This window comes from Ammodytes marinus (assembly GCF_949987685.1).
Source record: "Ammodytes marinus genome assembly, chromosome: 13".
NCBI classification, from domain to species: domain Eukaryota; kingdom Metazoa; phylum Chordata; class Actinopteri; order Uranoscopiformes; family Ammodytidae; genus Ammodytes; species Ammodytes marinus.
The window spans coordinates 23,309,137-23,327,812 of NC_137217.1; the positions used below are offsets into that span (position 1 = coordinate 23,309,137).

At 40.3% G+C, this 18,676-nt stretch overlaps 3 protein-coding genes across 3 annotated transcripts; 2 read left to right on the forward strand and 1 right to left on the reverse strand.

Annotated features, from left to right (window-relative positions):
• Nucleotides 1-4,905: 4,905 nt before the first annotated feature.
• Nucleotides 4,906-6,377, forward strand: LOC307259048 (trypsin-1-like; the record flags this gene model as incomplete). The annotated part of the gene is made up of 6 exons (XM_080038769.1): nt 4,906-5,012; nt 5,262-5,412; nt 5,505-5,755; nt 5,851-5,987; nt 6,110-6,211; nt 6,330-6,377. Exons 1-6 carry the CDS (start codon nt 4,973-4,975, stop codon nt 6,375-6,377), a joined length of 729 nt encoding a protein of 242 aa, XP_079894895.1. The 5' UTR covers nt 4,906-4,972.
• A 7,369-nt stretch (nt 6,378-13,746) lies between these two features.
• Nucleotides 13,747-15,527, reverse strand: LOC307259674 (trypsin-2-like; the record flags this gene model as incomplete). Its single annotated transcript, XM_080039618.1, has 5 exons — nt 13,747-13,899; nt 14,032-14,168; nt 14,853-15,112; nt 15,223-15,376; nt 15,488-15,527. The coding sequence occupies 5 exons, from the start codon at nt 15,525-15,527 to the stop codon at nt 13,747-13,749; spliced, it is 744 nt and encodes a 247-aa protein (XP_079895744.1).
• A 1,217-nt stretch (nt 15,528-16,744) lies between these two features.
• LOC307259047 (trypsin-like) lies at nt 16,745-18,676 on the forward strand (the record flags this gene model as incomplete). Its single annotated transcript, XM_080038768.1, has 6 exons — nt 16,745-16,784; nt 17,063-17,225; nt 17,471-17,569; nt 17,707-17,870; nt 18,268-18,404; nt 18,524-18,676. 6 exons carry the CDS (start codon nt 16,745-16,747, stop codon nt 18,674-18,676), a joined length of 756 nt encoding a protein of 251 aa, XP_079894894.1.

An 18,676-nucleotide genomic window follows, 5' to 3' on the forward strand; every position in this document is an offset into this window, starting at 1 on the left:
ATGGTCAGCGCAACAATTCCAGTGAAGCAGCTGCACATCATTTGCTGTTTATGTCCCATCTTTTGTACTGGACAATATGCTGAATAAAAAAATTTAAAATCTCATAAATACTGGCTCTATCTCTTTGAAACCTGTTAAACGAAGAGATTCTACAGTAAATATCAGAAAGGGGGTTGGATTGCCAGGCCATTGCTTAAATAAGACATTGTTTCTTAGCAATTTTTGCCTGTTTAAATAAAGGTTGATGATGATGATGATGATTGTGCTTCATCTGGTTTGAAATAATATGATTAGTAAACCTTCTTAATAGACGCAGACCAAGGAGGATGCCACTTCTCCAGATAAGGCACACAAAAGCCCGCTTGGTATTTGCAAATGCTCATCTGCACTGTAAACAATTGCTGTAAATTTACAGCAGGATTTCAACAGCATTAACCTGTTATTTATAAAAACAGCATTTAACTGTTAATATAAAAGGCAGTCTGTTAAATGACAGTCCTTTGCTGTTATGTTACGGAATGGTAATGTTTTTCAAAAATACTGAACTTTGCTGTTAATTTACCATCAAACTTAGAAGGGACAACTTGACATGAGCTGCCTGCACATGTGAAGCTTATACAATTTTCTTCATTAATCCATCCACATCTTAACTAATAAGTGTTGTTTACTTTATATCCTCTGGTTAAGTTTACTTAAAGTTGAGTTATATTTACTTGGAAATTGAAAGTGCAGTTAACATAATTAAACCAAGTTAGTCTGAAGTTATGTTTACTCAGTAGAATGAAGGAAACGGATTGCCTTCGATAAATCAAGTAAGCACAACAAAGTGTATTGTAGAGACGCCCCCTTTCCCACAATGACTTGCACTGGACTAAACGTTTGGTATGTTGCTATTTGCACCCTCAGTAAAGGGGATGTTTCACTCCATTACGTCACTATGCATTTTGTTTAAATAAAACATTTCTGTGTGAACTAACCGTTATTTTTGGTTATAACAAACGGTTTGTGGAAATCTTAAGCAAGATCCCTAGTTCAACTCAGGAGACAATTTGCAATATAAATTAATCATTCCATTGAACTTGATATATTGTGACAAGTGTCTTGAAGTAACAAACAGAAGCTGATCTCTGTGTTTAGCATTTTAACAAATAGGGGACATAGTAAACTTACATATGGAATGAAACACATCTGCCCAATGAAATATAACATCCCCTTCACTCACGGTGCAAACAGCAACATAACAAACATTTAGTCCAGGTTCATCCCTTTTTTTCATTAACAGTATAATCCTGTCAATTTTAGTGACAGTAAAATAATGTTTATTTAACAGTATTTAAATGGCAACCCTGCTGCCAGTTGATTAATGTTTTTTTCCAGGGAAATTTCTTACAGTGTGGACAAAGAAGAAGACTTCTGGTCTTCTGTTTTATGGTCAGATGAGACTAAATTGAATGGTTTGGCCACAATAATGTATCCTTCATTTGGCATAAAAAAGGAGAAGCCTTCAACCCTAAGAACACCATCCCCACTGTCAAACATGTTGGTGCGAACCAAATTCTTTGGGGGGTGTTTTTCAGCCAATGGACCAGGGAACCTAATAACAGTAAAAGGCACCATGAATAAAGCACACTACATCAAGATTCTCAACAACAACATCAGGCAGTTGGCAGAGAAACTTGGCCTTGGGCACCAGTGGACATTTCAACGACCCAAAACACACAGCAAAAGTGGTGAAGAAATGGTTAGCGGACAAACACATTAACGTTTTACAGTGGCCCAGCCAGAGTCCTGATTTGAATCCAATTGAGAATCTGTGGAGGGAGCGAGCTAAAGATAGGGTGATGGGAATGAGACCCTCCAAACTGAAAGAGTTGGAGCTCATCGCTAAAGATGAATGGGCAAAAAATACCACTGGAGACATGCAAAAAACTGGCCAGCAATTATAGGAAGCGTTTGATAGCTGTGATAGCCAATAAAGGCTTTTCTATTGATTATTGAGAAGGGTATGAATTATTTTGGACATGCCACTTTTTGTTCAAATGCAAATAAAAGCTGATTTTTTTTCCACAATGATGCCTCTTGTACATCGTCTTATTATCTTCTGGGAGAAGCCTGTGTCATTTACAATCAAGAAAAAACGTTCTGGTTGAATAAAAGTAACTTTGAGTCAAAATTTGCCAGTGTTATGAATGATTTTAGGCATGACTGTATATTACTTGATAAACTAGTAAATAGAACAGGGACGAGCATATTGAATGCACACCACATCCACTGCCTACTCTTTTATGATTCCACAAATATCAATGCATTTTTTATTTCCTTGACACAATTGTGACTGCTGTCTCTGTCTGTTACAGTCAGAGCTGCTTTAACTCAAAATTGTAGCATTGAATATTGATGAAAATGTAAAGGTGGAGTAAGCCATTCCAGGGAAAGATTGTTTATTTTGACCTGACCACCAAAACAACTACACCCTTCCCTTCCTGCTCCTTAAGAGGCTCCGCCCCAGACCCACCTTGCCTTGGCAACAACAGTCGTCACTTATACCTGTCCAATAGATAGCATAGTTGCTACTAAAGTCACGCTAGCTGACTAGCTGATTGGTTGGAGAAGTGTTGACAGTCTCGGTCTGACTCTTCGCTTATGTATATATTTCTGTTTACAGAGCCTGGGCTGTTTATAAACGAAGGACTTTTTTTCCACACACACATTGTATTTGGAATGCAGGACTTGTGACCAATAATTTTTATTTTGTAATATCGCTACTCTTACATAAAGGTGCACCAAGGAACTTTCAGTTTGTGTTAGTTCTTGTACCCCTTTTGGAAAAAGTGGGATTGTTATTTAGGTAGCTTTAACTCCTGGGAGAGCATACAGACAAAAGCATTAAGAAAAACTAAATAAAAATAGCATTATTTGCACTGATGGCCCCTTTAGCTGTTACATGTCATTTATGATCATCAGAAGAAAAAAGAAACCGTTTCAGAAATATTTAAAAGTTCCTCTTAGTACCTTTAAGTTAAGGATATTTTCTTCCTTCAACAGTGCATTATGTTTTAATTGAAAATGTCCCTGTACAATTTATAACAAAGATTATTATTTATTTTTTAAAGGTGTTGTCAGCCCTCATATCTAAGGTTAGTGTTTAGGTAACAGGTGCTGAGAAACACACAGCTTTGAGATACTGTGTACATATGGATCTAAATATAGATGTGACTTGTATACTGTACATGTGCAATCTAACCAGAGAAACACGAGCAAACTTTGGGTGGGGGATTCAAACCTTAATGTAAAAGAAGCAATGCTAAAATAAAAAAATACAATACAATACATCCTTGTTTGAATCTTAAAGTAAAGATGTAGTAGGAAAAATGGTCCCTTGCAAACTGATCAAGTATTTATGTATTTTAAGAGTTAAGGTGGACCAAGTGGTGCTAAGTCAAACTCCACACACTGTTTAATATAAATAAATCATATTTTTAGATCTTATTTCACCATGTAAGCCATAATTCTTCTGAGTAACTACAACTGATGGACAAATTAATTGGACCAAAAGGCTACAATATTTCCTTCTAAAGGGTAATTCAGTTATTCAAAGTGTAAAGACTTCGACTAACACTGTACTTATTCTAAGGTTGTTACCGGGAGTTGTGTTATTAGATTTTATTAAAATATTACACTTGTCTTTCATCATGATATTCAAGATTAAAGCCACTCCTTATGGATTAAACAATTATGGGATGTGTCCATTAAGAGACGCAATGATTAAGTCATTTAGTTAGGGAACATCTAATTTATTTAGCATGATAATATTAATAAACAACTTGACCAGGTTCAGTTCAGTTCAGTTCAGTTTATTTCGATCAAAACATATTCACAACATTACTTACATAAGTTGAAAAAATAAAATAATAAAAAACACACAAAATAACACAAAGTTGTCATCGTAATTTATATATTAATTTCTTATAAATAGTATTGATCGAAAAGGTGTAGGCTGAAGCCTTAGCTTATTGCGCCAACCCTTTTTACATTATGTTTATTCATTTTTCGTTGGTCCCTCAGGATCTTATTTAATTATTATATATATATATATATATATATATATATATATATATATATATATATATATATATATATATATATATATATATATTTGTTTTTAATAATTTGTTTGATAGTTATTGTAAATATTATTGCTATAATTAATTCCTGTATGTTAGTTAGTTAGTTAGTTAGTTAAATCTTTATTGTCCACGGTGTGGAGATTCGTCTTGGGTCTCATACAAAAAACAACAAGCAGGACAACACAACAACAACAACAACAAAAGCAACAACAACAACATTTACACACAGACATCTTCAGGGCAAGAAGCAGGACAGCAGTGGCAGTATACACATCAGCGGGACATGGTGTTCAGTACCCCAATCGCTTTAGGAGTGAAGGAATTTTTAAAAATGTTACGATTTGCCCTTGGCACTCTGTAACGTCTACCCGAGGGAAGAAGTTCAAACTCCCTATGGAGTGGATGGGACGGATCGTTTGCTATTTATGTATGTTAAACATATTACATGTAAAGTTATGACACAAGACAAAATACATCCACAATACATATTCACAGTGCCATTCATGCCTTACTTTTATATTTGTTAAGCATCTTCAACCTTTAAGCAAGGTTTAAACTTAAACATTATTTGGATATTATGTTGAATAAGTATTTTTATAACACATGAATAAATCTACATTAAAGGAGCAAATATGAGCCATATCCATATGTTCCCTTCCAAATTTGCTGACAAGACACACATCCTTACATATGCACTTTCTTTTTTCAACCTTAGCCAAACATCAGGCTACAGAGATTGGCTCCTCAGTGACCAATGAGGAAGGGTGGATAGCAGGGCAGCTCTCCTGACTGTAGATATAAACCTCAGGCTCCAGGTGAAGTCATCACAGGATCATACAGCAACCATGAGGTCTCTCGTCTTTGTTCTGCTCATCGGAGCTGCTTGTGAGTGTGAACCTCTTTCCCTGCAGATTGCCTTCCTTTCTGCCAACACTCTGAACTTTGTTCATAAAAACAACATCATCCCCATAAATTGAGTGTTTAGAGTTTGAAAATGGCTGATTGATCTCTAACCCTTTGAGTATGAGGGTTTGCACTGTGCCCAAAGTGACCCTCTGCATTCTAAGAAACCGGTTGGTGGCAAAGAGTACTTAAAGCAAATTACTAACTCATTGATGATATGTGTGATTTCAGTTGCCACGGAGGACGACAAGATCGTCGGAGGGTATGAGTGCAAGGCCCACTCCATGCCCCATCAGGTGTCTCTGAACTCTGGCTACCACTTCTGTGGTGGCTCCCTGGTCAACGAGGACTGGGTTGTGTCTGCTGCTCACTGCTACAAGTCGTAAGCACATTCCTTGTGTTTTCCTGATATCACTTAAGAAAACTTTTTGTCTATCTTTGCCACTAATCCATTGCTTCTCCGATTGTTTTCAGCCGTGTTGAGGTGCGTCTTGGAGAGCACAACCTGAGGGTCAATGAGGGATCCGAGCAGTTCATCAGCTCCGCCCGCGTCATCCGCCACCCCCAGTACAGCTCCTACAACATCAACAACGACATCATGCTGATCAAGCTGAGCAAGTCCGCCAAGCTCAACAGCAAAGTGCAGCCCGTGGCTCTGCCCACCAGCTGTGCCCCCGCTGGCACCATGTGCACCGTCTCTGGCTGGGGCGAAACCATGAGCTCCTGTGAGTAACATCTCCTGCACTGTGCTCTCAACATGTAGGATTCTACTGCAGTGTAGCTCCAGTTTAACCTCTTCTGTTTCCCTCTTGTTCTCCAGCCGCTGACAGTAACAAGCTGCAGTGCCTGAACATCCCCATCCTGTCCTTCAGCGACTGTGACAACTCTTACCCCGGCATGATCACCGACGCCATGTTCTGCGCTGGATACCTGCAGGGAGGCAAGGACTCTTGCCAGGTGTGTAACAAGTTGTCTTAAACCAGTGCATCTCAGTTGCTTATCCAGAATATTGGCACATTTTAATATTGAAATTCATCAAAATAACTTCCTCTCTCTCTTGATCTCTCTCTCACTTTTAGGGTGACTCCGGTGGCCCCGTCGTGTGCAACGGTGAGCTGCAGGGTGTTGTGTCCTGGGGCTACGGATGTGCTGAGAGGGACCACCCCGGTGTCTACGCCAAGGTAAACCTAAAATATATATTAGTATAGATAAACTCTCATTATGAAAGCTCAGTTAAAATTGGTCATGATTGCTGCTGGCTGTCTGTTCTGACAAAGCGTGTTCTGTCTCCATTTCCAGGTCTGCCTGTTCAACGAATGGCTGGAGACCACCATGGCAAGCTATTAAGGCTCATTCTGCAACCATCATCTGCTCCGCTGCCGTTCTCTTTTATCATTCTAACTCCAGTATTGTTGTAGAATTGTAAACACTGTGCAGCCATGTTCCATCTGAGTCAATAAAGTCTAACACCTTGACTTCCACACAATTTTGTTGTCATGTCATGTTGATAGTATCTTTTGTTGCGTATTCGTGTTGCGTATTTGTGGGAAATACGCAACCTAGTCAGTAACTAACTATTCATTCCTCATTCGTTCCTCAGTAACTACTCACTTTTTGTGACCCTTATTGTAAAGTGTCACCATAAATTCATTTCTGAATGGATTCAAAATGCAGCTCAAAGGACCTGTGGAATGCATGCAGGTAGCCTACATGATGATACATTAGGCTACTCAAAGTCTCACTCACAACTCATTAGAGGAGGGATGTCTGCTGTGGTTGTTGCCAATTAATAATTCATATTCATTTCCGCATTTGAATTATGAATAAATCAATTATAGATACTTAAAGTAAAGAAAATGTTACGTTTAGTCATTCATCAAATATAGTCTTTCTCCCTGTTAGTCCATGAGCCAGGGCCCCAAATTTGGGCCATCGGTATCATTTTGGGGACAAAGGCTCATACTGATTTTTGTCAAGGTATAAACCCCTAGTACTAGAAAAATCACGATAGCAGTAACGGGTTGGTAGCGAAATCACTTTTTTCAGCTCATGAAGTTACTAACCCCCTAAGATAAATTGCGTTTTTGGAATCCAGTGTATATCTGGTTTAGTCTCATGGTAGGGATATTGTTGATATTTCATAATATGATGCTTGGTATCACTGGAAAGGGGACCTTTAAGGCTTTCATTTAAGCCCAGTACTGGGTCTGTCTGACAAACACAGTGGTCACATGACTTCTTTAAACCAGAAATATAACACGTTTTTTCACAAGTTCCGCCGAAACAGTATGCTTTCTTTCATTCCTGTTGAATGAAAGAACACCAGGGACACAAAACTCAACAACTTCAGTACTCAAGGCACTCTGATGATTCAGAAAATGTATAATATACCCATACTATTTATTTGTGAGAGGTGATTATGAGCCTTAAATTAGACTTGTGCAACCAGTACAAGTCTTCAAAATAGAATGGAGTGGATAGAATGGACAAATAGGGAGCCCTATTAGTCCAGCAGATATCTGAATGCATTTAGCTTTTTTTGATACAAACATGAGCTCTGGCACACTGTTAGAGCATGCCCTAAGGAAGATTTTTGGCTATAGGGCCATCGCCAATTTATCCTATGGTTGCTATGGCAATCATTTTAAAAAATGGCCGCCATTTGCTGTTATAGTATCTTGTAGCTTGGGTTGTAGAGCACCTAGGATCTTGATTATGGTGTCTAATCCTACATTTTCAAGGATGAAAAAGGCAGTGGTGCTATTTCAAACATGCTAGAAAGTGCCCAACTTCATATATCTGGCATTCAGGGAACAAAATTATGGTAAAACCTTCAAATAGTAGCGGAGTTATGCATATTTTCATGAAATACAGAATCAGTTCATGAGTTGTGTGCTGACCTTATATGCTTACAAGTAAATATCTATTTCAAAGCCTGACCAATACATCGGTTTAGCCTGTTTGATAGGTGTAATTGCTATTTTATCCGTGTAACCCACTCTGAGTAAGTCAACATTACTCTAGGTTCCGAAGGAGCTAAGTGATATAAACAATTACCACAATGAAAGTACCAGGCAAAGGTAAGTTGCAAGCAGCAACTTTTACTCATAAAGTTGTAGGTAACACCCAAAACACATATATTCATCATTTGAACATAAAAATATGGGCAATTCAAAATAAATGAGTGTTGTCAATAGTCCTTTTAGTCGGTCTGTTTTGTGATCACTTCCGGTTAATCAATCCACTGTCAGTGGTTCTCCGTTAAAATGTCTGTAACTGGTCCTGTGACAGTTATTGGAAAGGATGTGTGAAGTAGTCAAATGGATACCTATACCAAAGGTTGAGGGTCCCAACAAAGTAGACTGTCAGCTGATGCCTCAAGCCATGCAGAAAGAATACAGGTTTGTTACATTTTACTAGTATGCTTGTGCCCGTTAAACACAAGGACTACTATCACACTAATGAAACTACTTCAGCCCTAATGAATAAATACAGCATCACCCACTGCACTTGTTTATTTCACAAGTGGCTCGAGCAGATGAAAACTGTGCTGGCCACTGACACCCTCCAAGGGGATGAACCCATCTCATGGGCTGCATACCACGCATGCCTTCAACTACCAAATGCAATACCAAAGAGCAGTGTCACATTCACTTCTCTACTTCCCCTTTTCTATGACCAAGCCAAATCTTGTCGCCATGATTCGCCATTTTTGAATGTGGTGAAGAAGGCAGTGGAGATTCTTAGTCCTGGTCAGGTAACAATCAACACTCTGGATCAACCTCTGTACGCAGTGGCAAAACAAATCCAGTGGACTTGACCAGCAACTCATGGTGAAGATAACTTTATTCTCATGTTTGGTGGGTTCCACATAAAGATGACACATCTTGGAGGGTAGCGGGTGGACAAGAGCACTTCTGCAAGCTGGAGTTGCTACAAAAGGGACAGCCGATTCCTTTCTGAAAGCCTGTCACGTGACACCCACCCGCCTTGCTCATCAGGTCACAGCCAGCAGCCTATATCTTCTCCTGCAGAGGGCTTGCACTGATTACATAAATGACCAGGAGGAGGGAAATAATCCTATGTCCTTGGAAGATTGGTGCAGTGAAAGAGCTTTGTCATGTCCCCCATTCCACTTCTGGTCCATTGTCCTGCAGCTGGAAATAGAGTTAATGATATATATGTTTGATCAATAAGAGAGGCCAACTTCCAGCTCTATATAGATGCCCTGACCAAGATCGTGCCTTGGTTATTTACTTTAGCAGTCAAAGATCCCATCAAAAGGAACAGCCTCCCTTTATTCAGCCGGCCTCCAGTCCGAGAGAAGTCCAGGTCCCAACAGCTCTCATCCCTGAAGAGTGACTGCTCCCAGTTCTCTCAGCTTTATATTGTATCCCAGATGTGTGATGGAAGTCTGGTTGAGTTTGTTTTACAAGAAAACCAGGCGTGTCCGCCGGCATCGTAACAAATGGGCAAGCTAAGAACTGGAACCAAGACTTGGTGGGCTGTTTGGAGAACCTGATTCCATCACAACAGAACAAATCCAACTCCATAGTACAGGTCAACATACTTGATGGGGCTGCTCTCGTGAACATGCTACGACCTGGTGCTGCTGAGACCTTTTCTGAATATGCACAGAAGGTGTTCTCACCATACATCCTGTCTAAGCTGGAGCATGTCAACAGAGTGGATGTTGTGTGGGATCAATAGTTCCCTGACAGTCTACAGGCCTAAAACACGCAGCAAGAGAGGAAGGGGAGTTTGTAGAAGAGTTGAGCCGTCGAGTGCCATTCCTGGAAACTGGCCAGAGTTTTTTCGCATTGATGACAACAAGGCTGAACTGTTCTCCTTCCTTGTTACCCTGAAATCCCTCAACACTGAACAAAAAGTGATTAGCACCCATCATGCTGAAGTCCTCTGCACTCAGCCTCGAGATGTAGAAGGTCTTGCACCATTCACACATGAGAAGGCTGATACCCGCATCCTACTGCACCTTGGAGATGCTGTGAAGGAAGGGTATAACAGTGTATCAATACGCACAGTTGACAAAGATGTGTTAGTGCTGGCAGGAACTGCAGCCCACTCTCTCAACATCAATGAGCTGTGGGTTGCCTTTGGAGCTGGAAAGAGTTTCGGCATTTAGCAGCTCACAAGATGGCAAGGGCACTAGGTCCAGAACGATGTATCGCCTTGCCGGGGTTCCATGCCTTTACTGGATGTGACACAGAGTCATCTTTTGGTGGCAGGGGTAAGAAAACTGCATAGGCTACATGGAGGAGCTTTGAAGATGTCACTATAACTTTCTGTGCCTTTGCTGCCACACCTGACTCCATAGACAACTGGATGGAGCCTCTGGAGCGATTTGTTGTATTGCTATATGACCGCACCAGCAGCCAGGGATCTGTCAATCAGGCACGAAGCAGCTCTTCACCCAGAAAGGAACATCAATTGAGGGACTCCCCCCAACACTAGCAGCACTGATTCAGTACACAAGACAGCTGCCTATCAAGCTTGTCACTGTTAGGGACAGATGATGGTTGGACAACACTTCCAGAAGGGACCCAGGCCTGTCGCGAACTCCTCTGCTGTGGATGTAAAAAGTGGTGCAGTGGACATTGCTAATGTGTCAAGGCAGCACTTCAGTATAGTTCCCTTTGCCACTCTGGTGGACTGTGTTTTCAGAAACAATTATAAATGTGATGATGGTTTTATTGTGATTTAATTCCCTGAATGCCAGATATGTTTGTATGTAGTTTAGCATTCCTCATTCTTGTACAAGTAGAATTAGGCCAATTTTGTATGTTCAAATGATGAATATGCATATGTGTTTTGGGTGTTACCTACAACTTTATGAGTAAAAGTTACTGCTTGCAACTTACCTTGCCTGGTACTTTCATTGTGGTAATTTTTTATTAATTAATTAATTTTTTTCTCCTTCGGAACCTAGAGCAATGTTGAATTACTCAGAGTAGGTTACATGGATAAAATAGCAATTACACCTATCAAACAGGCTAAACCGATGTATTGGTCAGGCTTTGAAATAGATATTTACTTGTAAGCATATAAGGTCAGCACACAACTCATGAACTGATTCTGTATTTCATGAAAATATGCATAACTCCGCTACTATTTGAAGGTTTTACCATAATTTTGTTCCCTGAATGCCAGATATATGAAGTTGGGCACTTTCTAGCATGTTTGAAATAGCACCACTGCCTTTTTCATCCTTGAAAATGTAGGATTAGACACCATAATCAAGATCCTAGGTGCTCTACAACCCAAGCTACAAGATACTATAACAGCAAATGGCGGCCATTTTTAAAAATGATTGCCATAGCAACCATAGGATAAATTAGCGATGGCCCTATAGCCAAAAATCTTCCTTAGGGCATGCTCTAACAGTGTGCCAGAGCTCATGTTTGTATCAAAAAAAGCTAAATGCATTCAGATATCTGCTGGACTAATAGGGCTCCCTATTTGTCCATTCTATCCACTCCATTCTATTTTGAAGACTTGTACTGGTTGCACAAGTCTAATTTAAGGCTCATAATCACCTCTCACAAATAAATAGTATGGGTATATTATACATTTTCTGAATCATCAGAGTGCCTTGAGTACTGAAGTTGTTGAGTTTTGTGTCCCTGGTGTTCTTTCATTCAACAGGAATGAAAGAAAGCATACTGTTTCGGCGGAACTTGTGAGAAAATGTGTTATATTTCTGGTTTAAAGAAGTCATGTGACCTCTGTGTTTGTCAGACAGATTCAGTATTGGGCTTAAATGAAAGCCTCAAAGGTCCCCTTTCCAGTGATACCAAGCATCATATTATGAAATATCAACAATATCCCTACCATGAGACTAAACCAGATATACACCGGATCCAAAAAACGCAATTTATCTTAGGGGGTTAGTAACTTCATGAGCTGAAAAAAGTGATTTCGCTACCAACCCGTCACTGCTATCGTGATTTTTCTAGTACTAGGGGTTTATACCTTGACAAAAAACCATGATAGCAATTGTCCCCAAAATGATACCGATCAACCCCCCTGGCTCATGGACTATGTCACATTCCATTTAATCATCTCATCTCTTTCTGTATCTTCACTGTAATAATGATGAACAATTCACATTTTCAGGACAAAATATGAGTGCTTTGAAATCTTCTTTGTCTGCAGAGAACAGATGGGAACATTACTGTGCAACTCTCTATCAATTTATTTTCAAGCTTTTCAGTCTGTTGCTTGCTGCAAAGGTGTCAAACAAGACCTGTGCCATCACTTCAGCATAATTTACTGACTGCTGATGGCTGTTTTTTATTTCAACCAAATACTGCAACTAAACTTTCTTGGACAAGAAAACAATGCAATTTTGGCAGAACATTTCTTTTCATGATAACGACTTAAAATTATTTTAGTTTTAGCATCCTATTTTTTTCAGAATGGCGATGGTAGTTTAAAGTTTAATGATTTTCTTTATTTATTTTTCCAATTCTGATTGATACCTTCCGATGACCAATCACAAATATGTGACTTCAAACTTGTGTTGCATCTGTACCCATTTTGTATGCCAAGCGTTAAGTAACTTAACATTTATGAAGAACCTCACATAATTGAAACCCCAGCACACCATGAAGAAATGTAATTTCACACTTCATGTTAATTGCTCGAAAAGGGAATTAGATGACCTTTGTTTTCTCACTTTTGTTCATGTCTAAAGCCAAATGATTTTAAGAAAATGTTGACATCAACCTTTGAAAACACTTCCATCATTTAAGACATTGAGAGTATAAATATATATTGTCAAGAAATAAAATGCTTTTGCTGAAAGCCATTGTAATGAAAAAAAATGAAGGAACACTGAGTCTGTTAGAGATTATAAGTGAAACTTTCTGCTGAAAAAAAACAGTTCTGTCTTTCTGTGAGGAATTGTGACCAAGATCTGGGCCCTGAAGCTCATCAGACACATTTCAATGGAAGTCCAACTCCTTTTCATATTCTTCTATATACTGGCATTGATAAATGTGGCATTGCAACAACTGTGACCTTCTTCTCCAGGTGCATAATATAGCATTCTGCACTCAGGAGACAGAATATCAAAGTGATGGCAGTATTCATGTGCACCAACAAAAAGTGGTAAAAATCACTTACTATCAGATTAAAGCAATATATATGTGATATTTTTATGGAAACCTTATAGAGTAATGGTTATGGTGATATGGGTGAAAGAAAAGGCTCATTCACATACGATATGTTGGGTTTGCTCACCAGCTGATGCAATTGTGAATAGTTACCTCGCTCTGACATTAGCATTATGTGTTTGAAGGGACTGAAACGGCCTATTCATGTGTTTCTTACAGTAACATAGAGCCCAAGAGCATCTGTACTGGGAGCAGATGCAGCAGAACAGCAATAATAAACACACTGATGCATCACAAAATGATAGGTTTTATTTATCGTGTCCTGACTAAACACATCCGTCGTATCTTTTTCTCTCTCTTTCAAACTACTTCTCCTTGTGTCTCTCTCTCTCTCTTTCAGCCGCTCTCCTGCTGCTTTTCCTTCTGACACTTCCCACCACCACCTCCTGCCACTGTCTCCTTCAATTTCAATCTGTCTGTCTCTCTCTCTCTCTCTCTCTCTCTCTCTCTCTCTCTCTCTCTCTCTCTCTCTCTCTCTCTTCACCACTCTCTCATGTTGTTCTCTGATGTGCGATCACAGCCTAGCCATATCTGGCCAGAGTTTCGTTGATCCAGGGCATCAGAGAGCAGACTTTGGTGTAAACGCCCGGAGCGTCGGGCTGAGCGCAGCCATCACCCCAAGAAACAATACCCTGCAGCTCCCCATTACACACCAGAGGACCACCAGAGTCACCCTGGGCAGAAGGAAGAGGAAAAGAAAGAAGAGGAAAATGCATGCATTGCCTTCCATCTTATTCCAATACAATTTTTCTTAGTCACAAACCACAGAGGTGTATTTGATGTGCTGTGTCTATGTGTGAAAATACCTGACAAGAATCCTTGCCTCCCTCCAGGTATCCAGCGCACACCATGCGGTCAGTGATTCTTCCAGGGTATGAGCTTTCACACTCCTTGTCGGACAGAATGGGGACATCAACGCACTGAAGGTGAAACGGGTTGAACACTGCAAGACAGAAAAAACAAAAGTGAGAAATCAGCCATCAAACAAGTGTTAGCCTTCAAATTAACTTAAATCTTAGGAACCGTCAAGGTCATACATCTAGCACTACACGGACTGATCATTTGGCACAGTGCATCCAAGCTACGTTTCAAGCTTTCAGTTTAAAAAATAGACTTGAACTGAAAAAGACTGTATATTGCCACCTTACATCCAACATAGCTTAGTTGTAGTGTTTTAATTCACAAACAAAATATTTTTCCAAGGGAAATCTTTAGCCCTACAGGTGTTTGGCCACCAATACCTTTATGCACCTTACCTCATGTTTAATAAGTATTTAGTAAATGACGCGCTTAACAATAGCCACAGTCTTTGTATGACATCTGCTGTGTACAATGGCCTCTACTCTTCCGTATTTATTTCATAAAAGTTTGATAATTTTTGTAAAACCAGCTAAAGTGGTCTCCTCTCGAGAAAAGACAGTGGGAGACCCTGCTTAGTAATAGTAATCAAGAAAATTAAAAGGCTTTCTTTCAAAACTGCACAAATCTACAGAAGACCATGAGTGTGAAACTTTTTTTTCCTAGCTGATTTCAGCATTAACATTAAGGAACCATTGGTTCATTGCAGAATCAATATTCCTTTTATCATGAGCACATTGTTTTTATGTCAAGATCAGGTGCATCTCACCTTGATCAGTGTAGATGTTCCCCCATCCAGACACTGTGCACATGTCGCCAGCTGCGGGGCAGGCTTTGGGCAGCGCCACGGGCTTGACGTACTTGTTCAAGGTGACCGGGTGTGCCAGCTTCATCAGCATGATGTCGGAGTCTAGGGTCTGATAGTCGTAACTCTGATGCCAGTAGATGGCATCCACCGACATGTACTGCTCCGTGCCCTCGTTCTCCCAGATGTGGTGGTCACCCAAGACAGCAATCTGTGCAAAGGGGCTGTGAACAGAGACAAAGACATTATAAGTTTGTAAAAAAACAAAAAACAACAACAACAACAAAGAACACTTACATAGGCCTATACAGAAACCCTTGAATGTAATACAAACTTTTGCCAACAGTGAGCAGCAGAAGCGATCCACTGATCGTTGATGAGGGAGCCGCCGCAGAAGTGGTAGCCAACATTGAGTGACACCTGCCAGGGTTGAGAGTGGGCTTCACACCGGTACCCACCCACAATTTTGTCATCCATAGGGGCTGCAGCTGTGATATAAAGCAATAAAAGATGGTTCATATTCATCATAGCTGCAGTTCTTTTTTATTTATTTTTGTCTTGCCCTAAAAACAGTTGTACATACTGCAGATGTGCTTTACCTGCGGCACCCAGGAGTGTGAGAACAATCAGACCAATCATCTTGTGGCTGACTGAAGCCTTCCTTCGACCAGACTGGAGGTGAAGGATCTGCCACTCACTGCATTTATACCTTAACTCCACTGTGTCTTTCCATGCTGCCCCTCCTCCTCCCCCCCTCCTCCACACCCAATTCTACCCACCCACTTTCGAATCTCTGTCCATTCCTCTTGGCCCAAACCCTGCCATGAAAAATTATCTAATCTTCTTATGTGCCACTTTTATCCCTTCTGTTAATAAGTGAACCACATCATGGATGTTTTTGGCCAAGGGGAGTGTTTTGTGTGCTTTGTTTTGGACAGCTATTTTTTTGGGGTTTCCTGCACCTATAATTTCTATTCATTTAATGGGTGACACATGTGTAACTGCCTTTTATTGTAGATTTCTGCGCCTATCACCAAAATAAATGTGTAGCTATATTCTTTTTATGGGTGACATTTGTAACTCTCTTTTTTAGAAAAAAAACTAAACAAATTATTGTAACCCGTCATATCATGTTGTTACTTGTTGGTTTAGTACAACAGAATAGAAAGATTTCATCTGCACTCATTAGAGCTCAAAGCTAATTGATTACTGCCTGACACAGAACATGAAAAACAGCATACAGCAGGTTATTTTAGTAGTCTGCTTTCTAAGCGCACAGATGATTTTTTTCTCACCTCTCTTGGCTTTTATTCAACCAGACGTTAGTATGTAAAACAGCAAACGTATGTATTTTATATTTTTCTGATGAACCCAAACTATGATTCAGAAATGTCTGCCAATCTTTTAACCAATATTTTGGTTAGAAACAACAATTATTCCTGCAATTTCCTTACTGTACCCTGTTTTTTCACGTTTGTTTTTACAACAGTTATATAACTGTTTTCAGTCTTTTATATTAAAGTGTGCCAATAATGAGTGACCGATGAAAAAACCCTAAACAGCTGTTAAGTGTCTGGAGACCTTGGTTCAAATGTATAAATAAGGTGCACGGATGAGAAAACCGCAGGGGGTGTGCTACGATGCGGCAGAAGTGTGCACACATGAAAAGCATAAGCATGATAGGAGAATAGATTTGGGTTGACGCCAAGAGGTAAAAACAGAGTGTGAGACACAGAAGGTGTTAATGGAAAGAGGGAGGAGTGGAGGGGGAGAATCGGCACGGCACAGCAGAGTCGTTGGGATATAAATAAGAGCCGGGGTGTGTCCAGGTGTCTTCTGATATTCCACCTGACACCATGACACTGCTGGCTATACTGCTGATGGTTGGAGCTGCTGGTAAAGACACATGCACAGATACACATGGCTATACACACAGCTGTATTGTATATGGCCAAATTAATGACATTACATTACAGTACAGTACAAATTTACTTTAATGTTAACCTTTTCAAAAATATGATGGAAAGTTGTGTTTAAACATATCTCTTTTTTCTACCCTCCACCTCTTACTGTGTGTGTGTGTGTGTGTGTGTGTGTGTGTGTGTGTGTGTGTGTGTGTGTGTGCGTGCATGCGTGTGTGTGTGTGTGTGTGTGTGTGCGTGTGTGTGTGTCAGCGGCAGCGGCAGTTCCGCGTGAAGATGGCAGGATCATTGGCGGGCAGGAGTGTGAGCCTCACACTCGTCCATACATGGCCTCCCTTAACTATGGTTACCACTTCTGTGGTGGGGTGCTCATCAACAAGCAGTGGGTGCTCTCCGTTGCCCACTGTTGGTATAAGTAAGTATGCATTCATGGATATATTATATTCATTATTCTCTCTTGTTGCCTTAACTTGAGTTTTAAGAATTTTCCTTTGAGACTAACAGACCAAAATAGATACAAAAGACGAAATGCTTTCGAATCTGGGACCATATTGAAGAGCATCTGTTAAGTTTAAGAATAAATGAGGCAAGGTCTTTGCAAAATAGAGAAAATGACTTATTTACAATGAGCTTTTTTATACTTCCACATTTTTCTTTCAGCCCCTATGCCATGCAGATCATGCTGGGAGAACACGATGTGCGAGTGTCTGAAGGGACAGAGCAGCTCATGAAGACTGACACCATCATCTGGCACCCTGAGTAAGTGAACAAAATGAACCATCACTTCTGAGAATCATCTTCCCTTTGCCTGAGTTCATAATCACCAGATTCGTTCATTGAGTGAAGCAGAGAAACGGTTGAAGTCTAAATCTAATAAAATATTTCTCGACGTGCAGCTATGACTACCAGACTCTGGATTATGACATCATGCTGATCAAGCTCTTCCACCCAGTGGAGGTGACCGAGGCAGTCGCCCCCATCCCATTGGCCACAGGGTGCGTAGTTGGTGGGCATCAATGCTCCGTGTCTGGCTGGGGAAACACTGCCATGGGTGAAGAGGGTGAGTTGTAGATAACAATTTCAATTGTACAGCTAAAGTGTGCAGAGGACATTTTGTGTAGAATTTGTAGCATAGAATGTGATTTTAACTTATTTTAAAACTGAGCTAAGGCCCCTTATGGCAGACTTAAAGGAAAGGTCAGCTGAGATTCTGTATTTGTCATTTTGTCAACAAATCCCATGAAAAGCTTAATTTACAATCGTGTTTAATATTCAGTAATTTAAGAGTCAGTAGTAACATAAAGGAAATTATTGATATTATTGTTTTGTTTTTGTTGAAAGTGGGAAAAAGAACATCACCAGCCCTTTCCTATAAAATGTTGTATCTACAGTAGCCTACTACTTGTCTCACACAGTCTCACATGTTTTTGTGGCTCTCTCTATCCTCCCTGTTACAGTGAACATGCCAGCCCGTCTGCAGTGTTTGGACGTGCCCGTTATTGAAGAGGAGGATTGTAAAAAATCCTATCCTGGCATGATCACACGCAGGATGATGTGTGCCGGATACATGGACGGAGGCAGAGACGCATGCAATGTGAGTTTCTGCTTCTAAAGACTAACTGGCCTCACAGATCTCTATGAGTGTGTGTGTGTGTATGTGTAAGAATGAATCACTGCATACCTGCTCACACTCATTCCCTCTGTATTTATCAGGGTGACTCTGGCAGCCCCCTGGTGTGTTATGGAGAGGTCCATGGCCTGGTATCATGGGGTCAGGGATGTGCCCTCCCTGAATACCCTGGAGTCTACGTGAAAGTGTGTGAGTTCCTCTACTGGATCGAAGACGTGCTGGCAGCCAACCCCTGA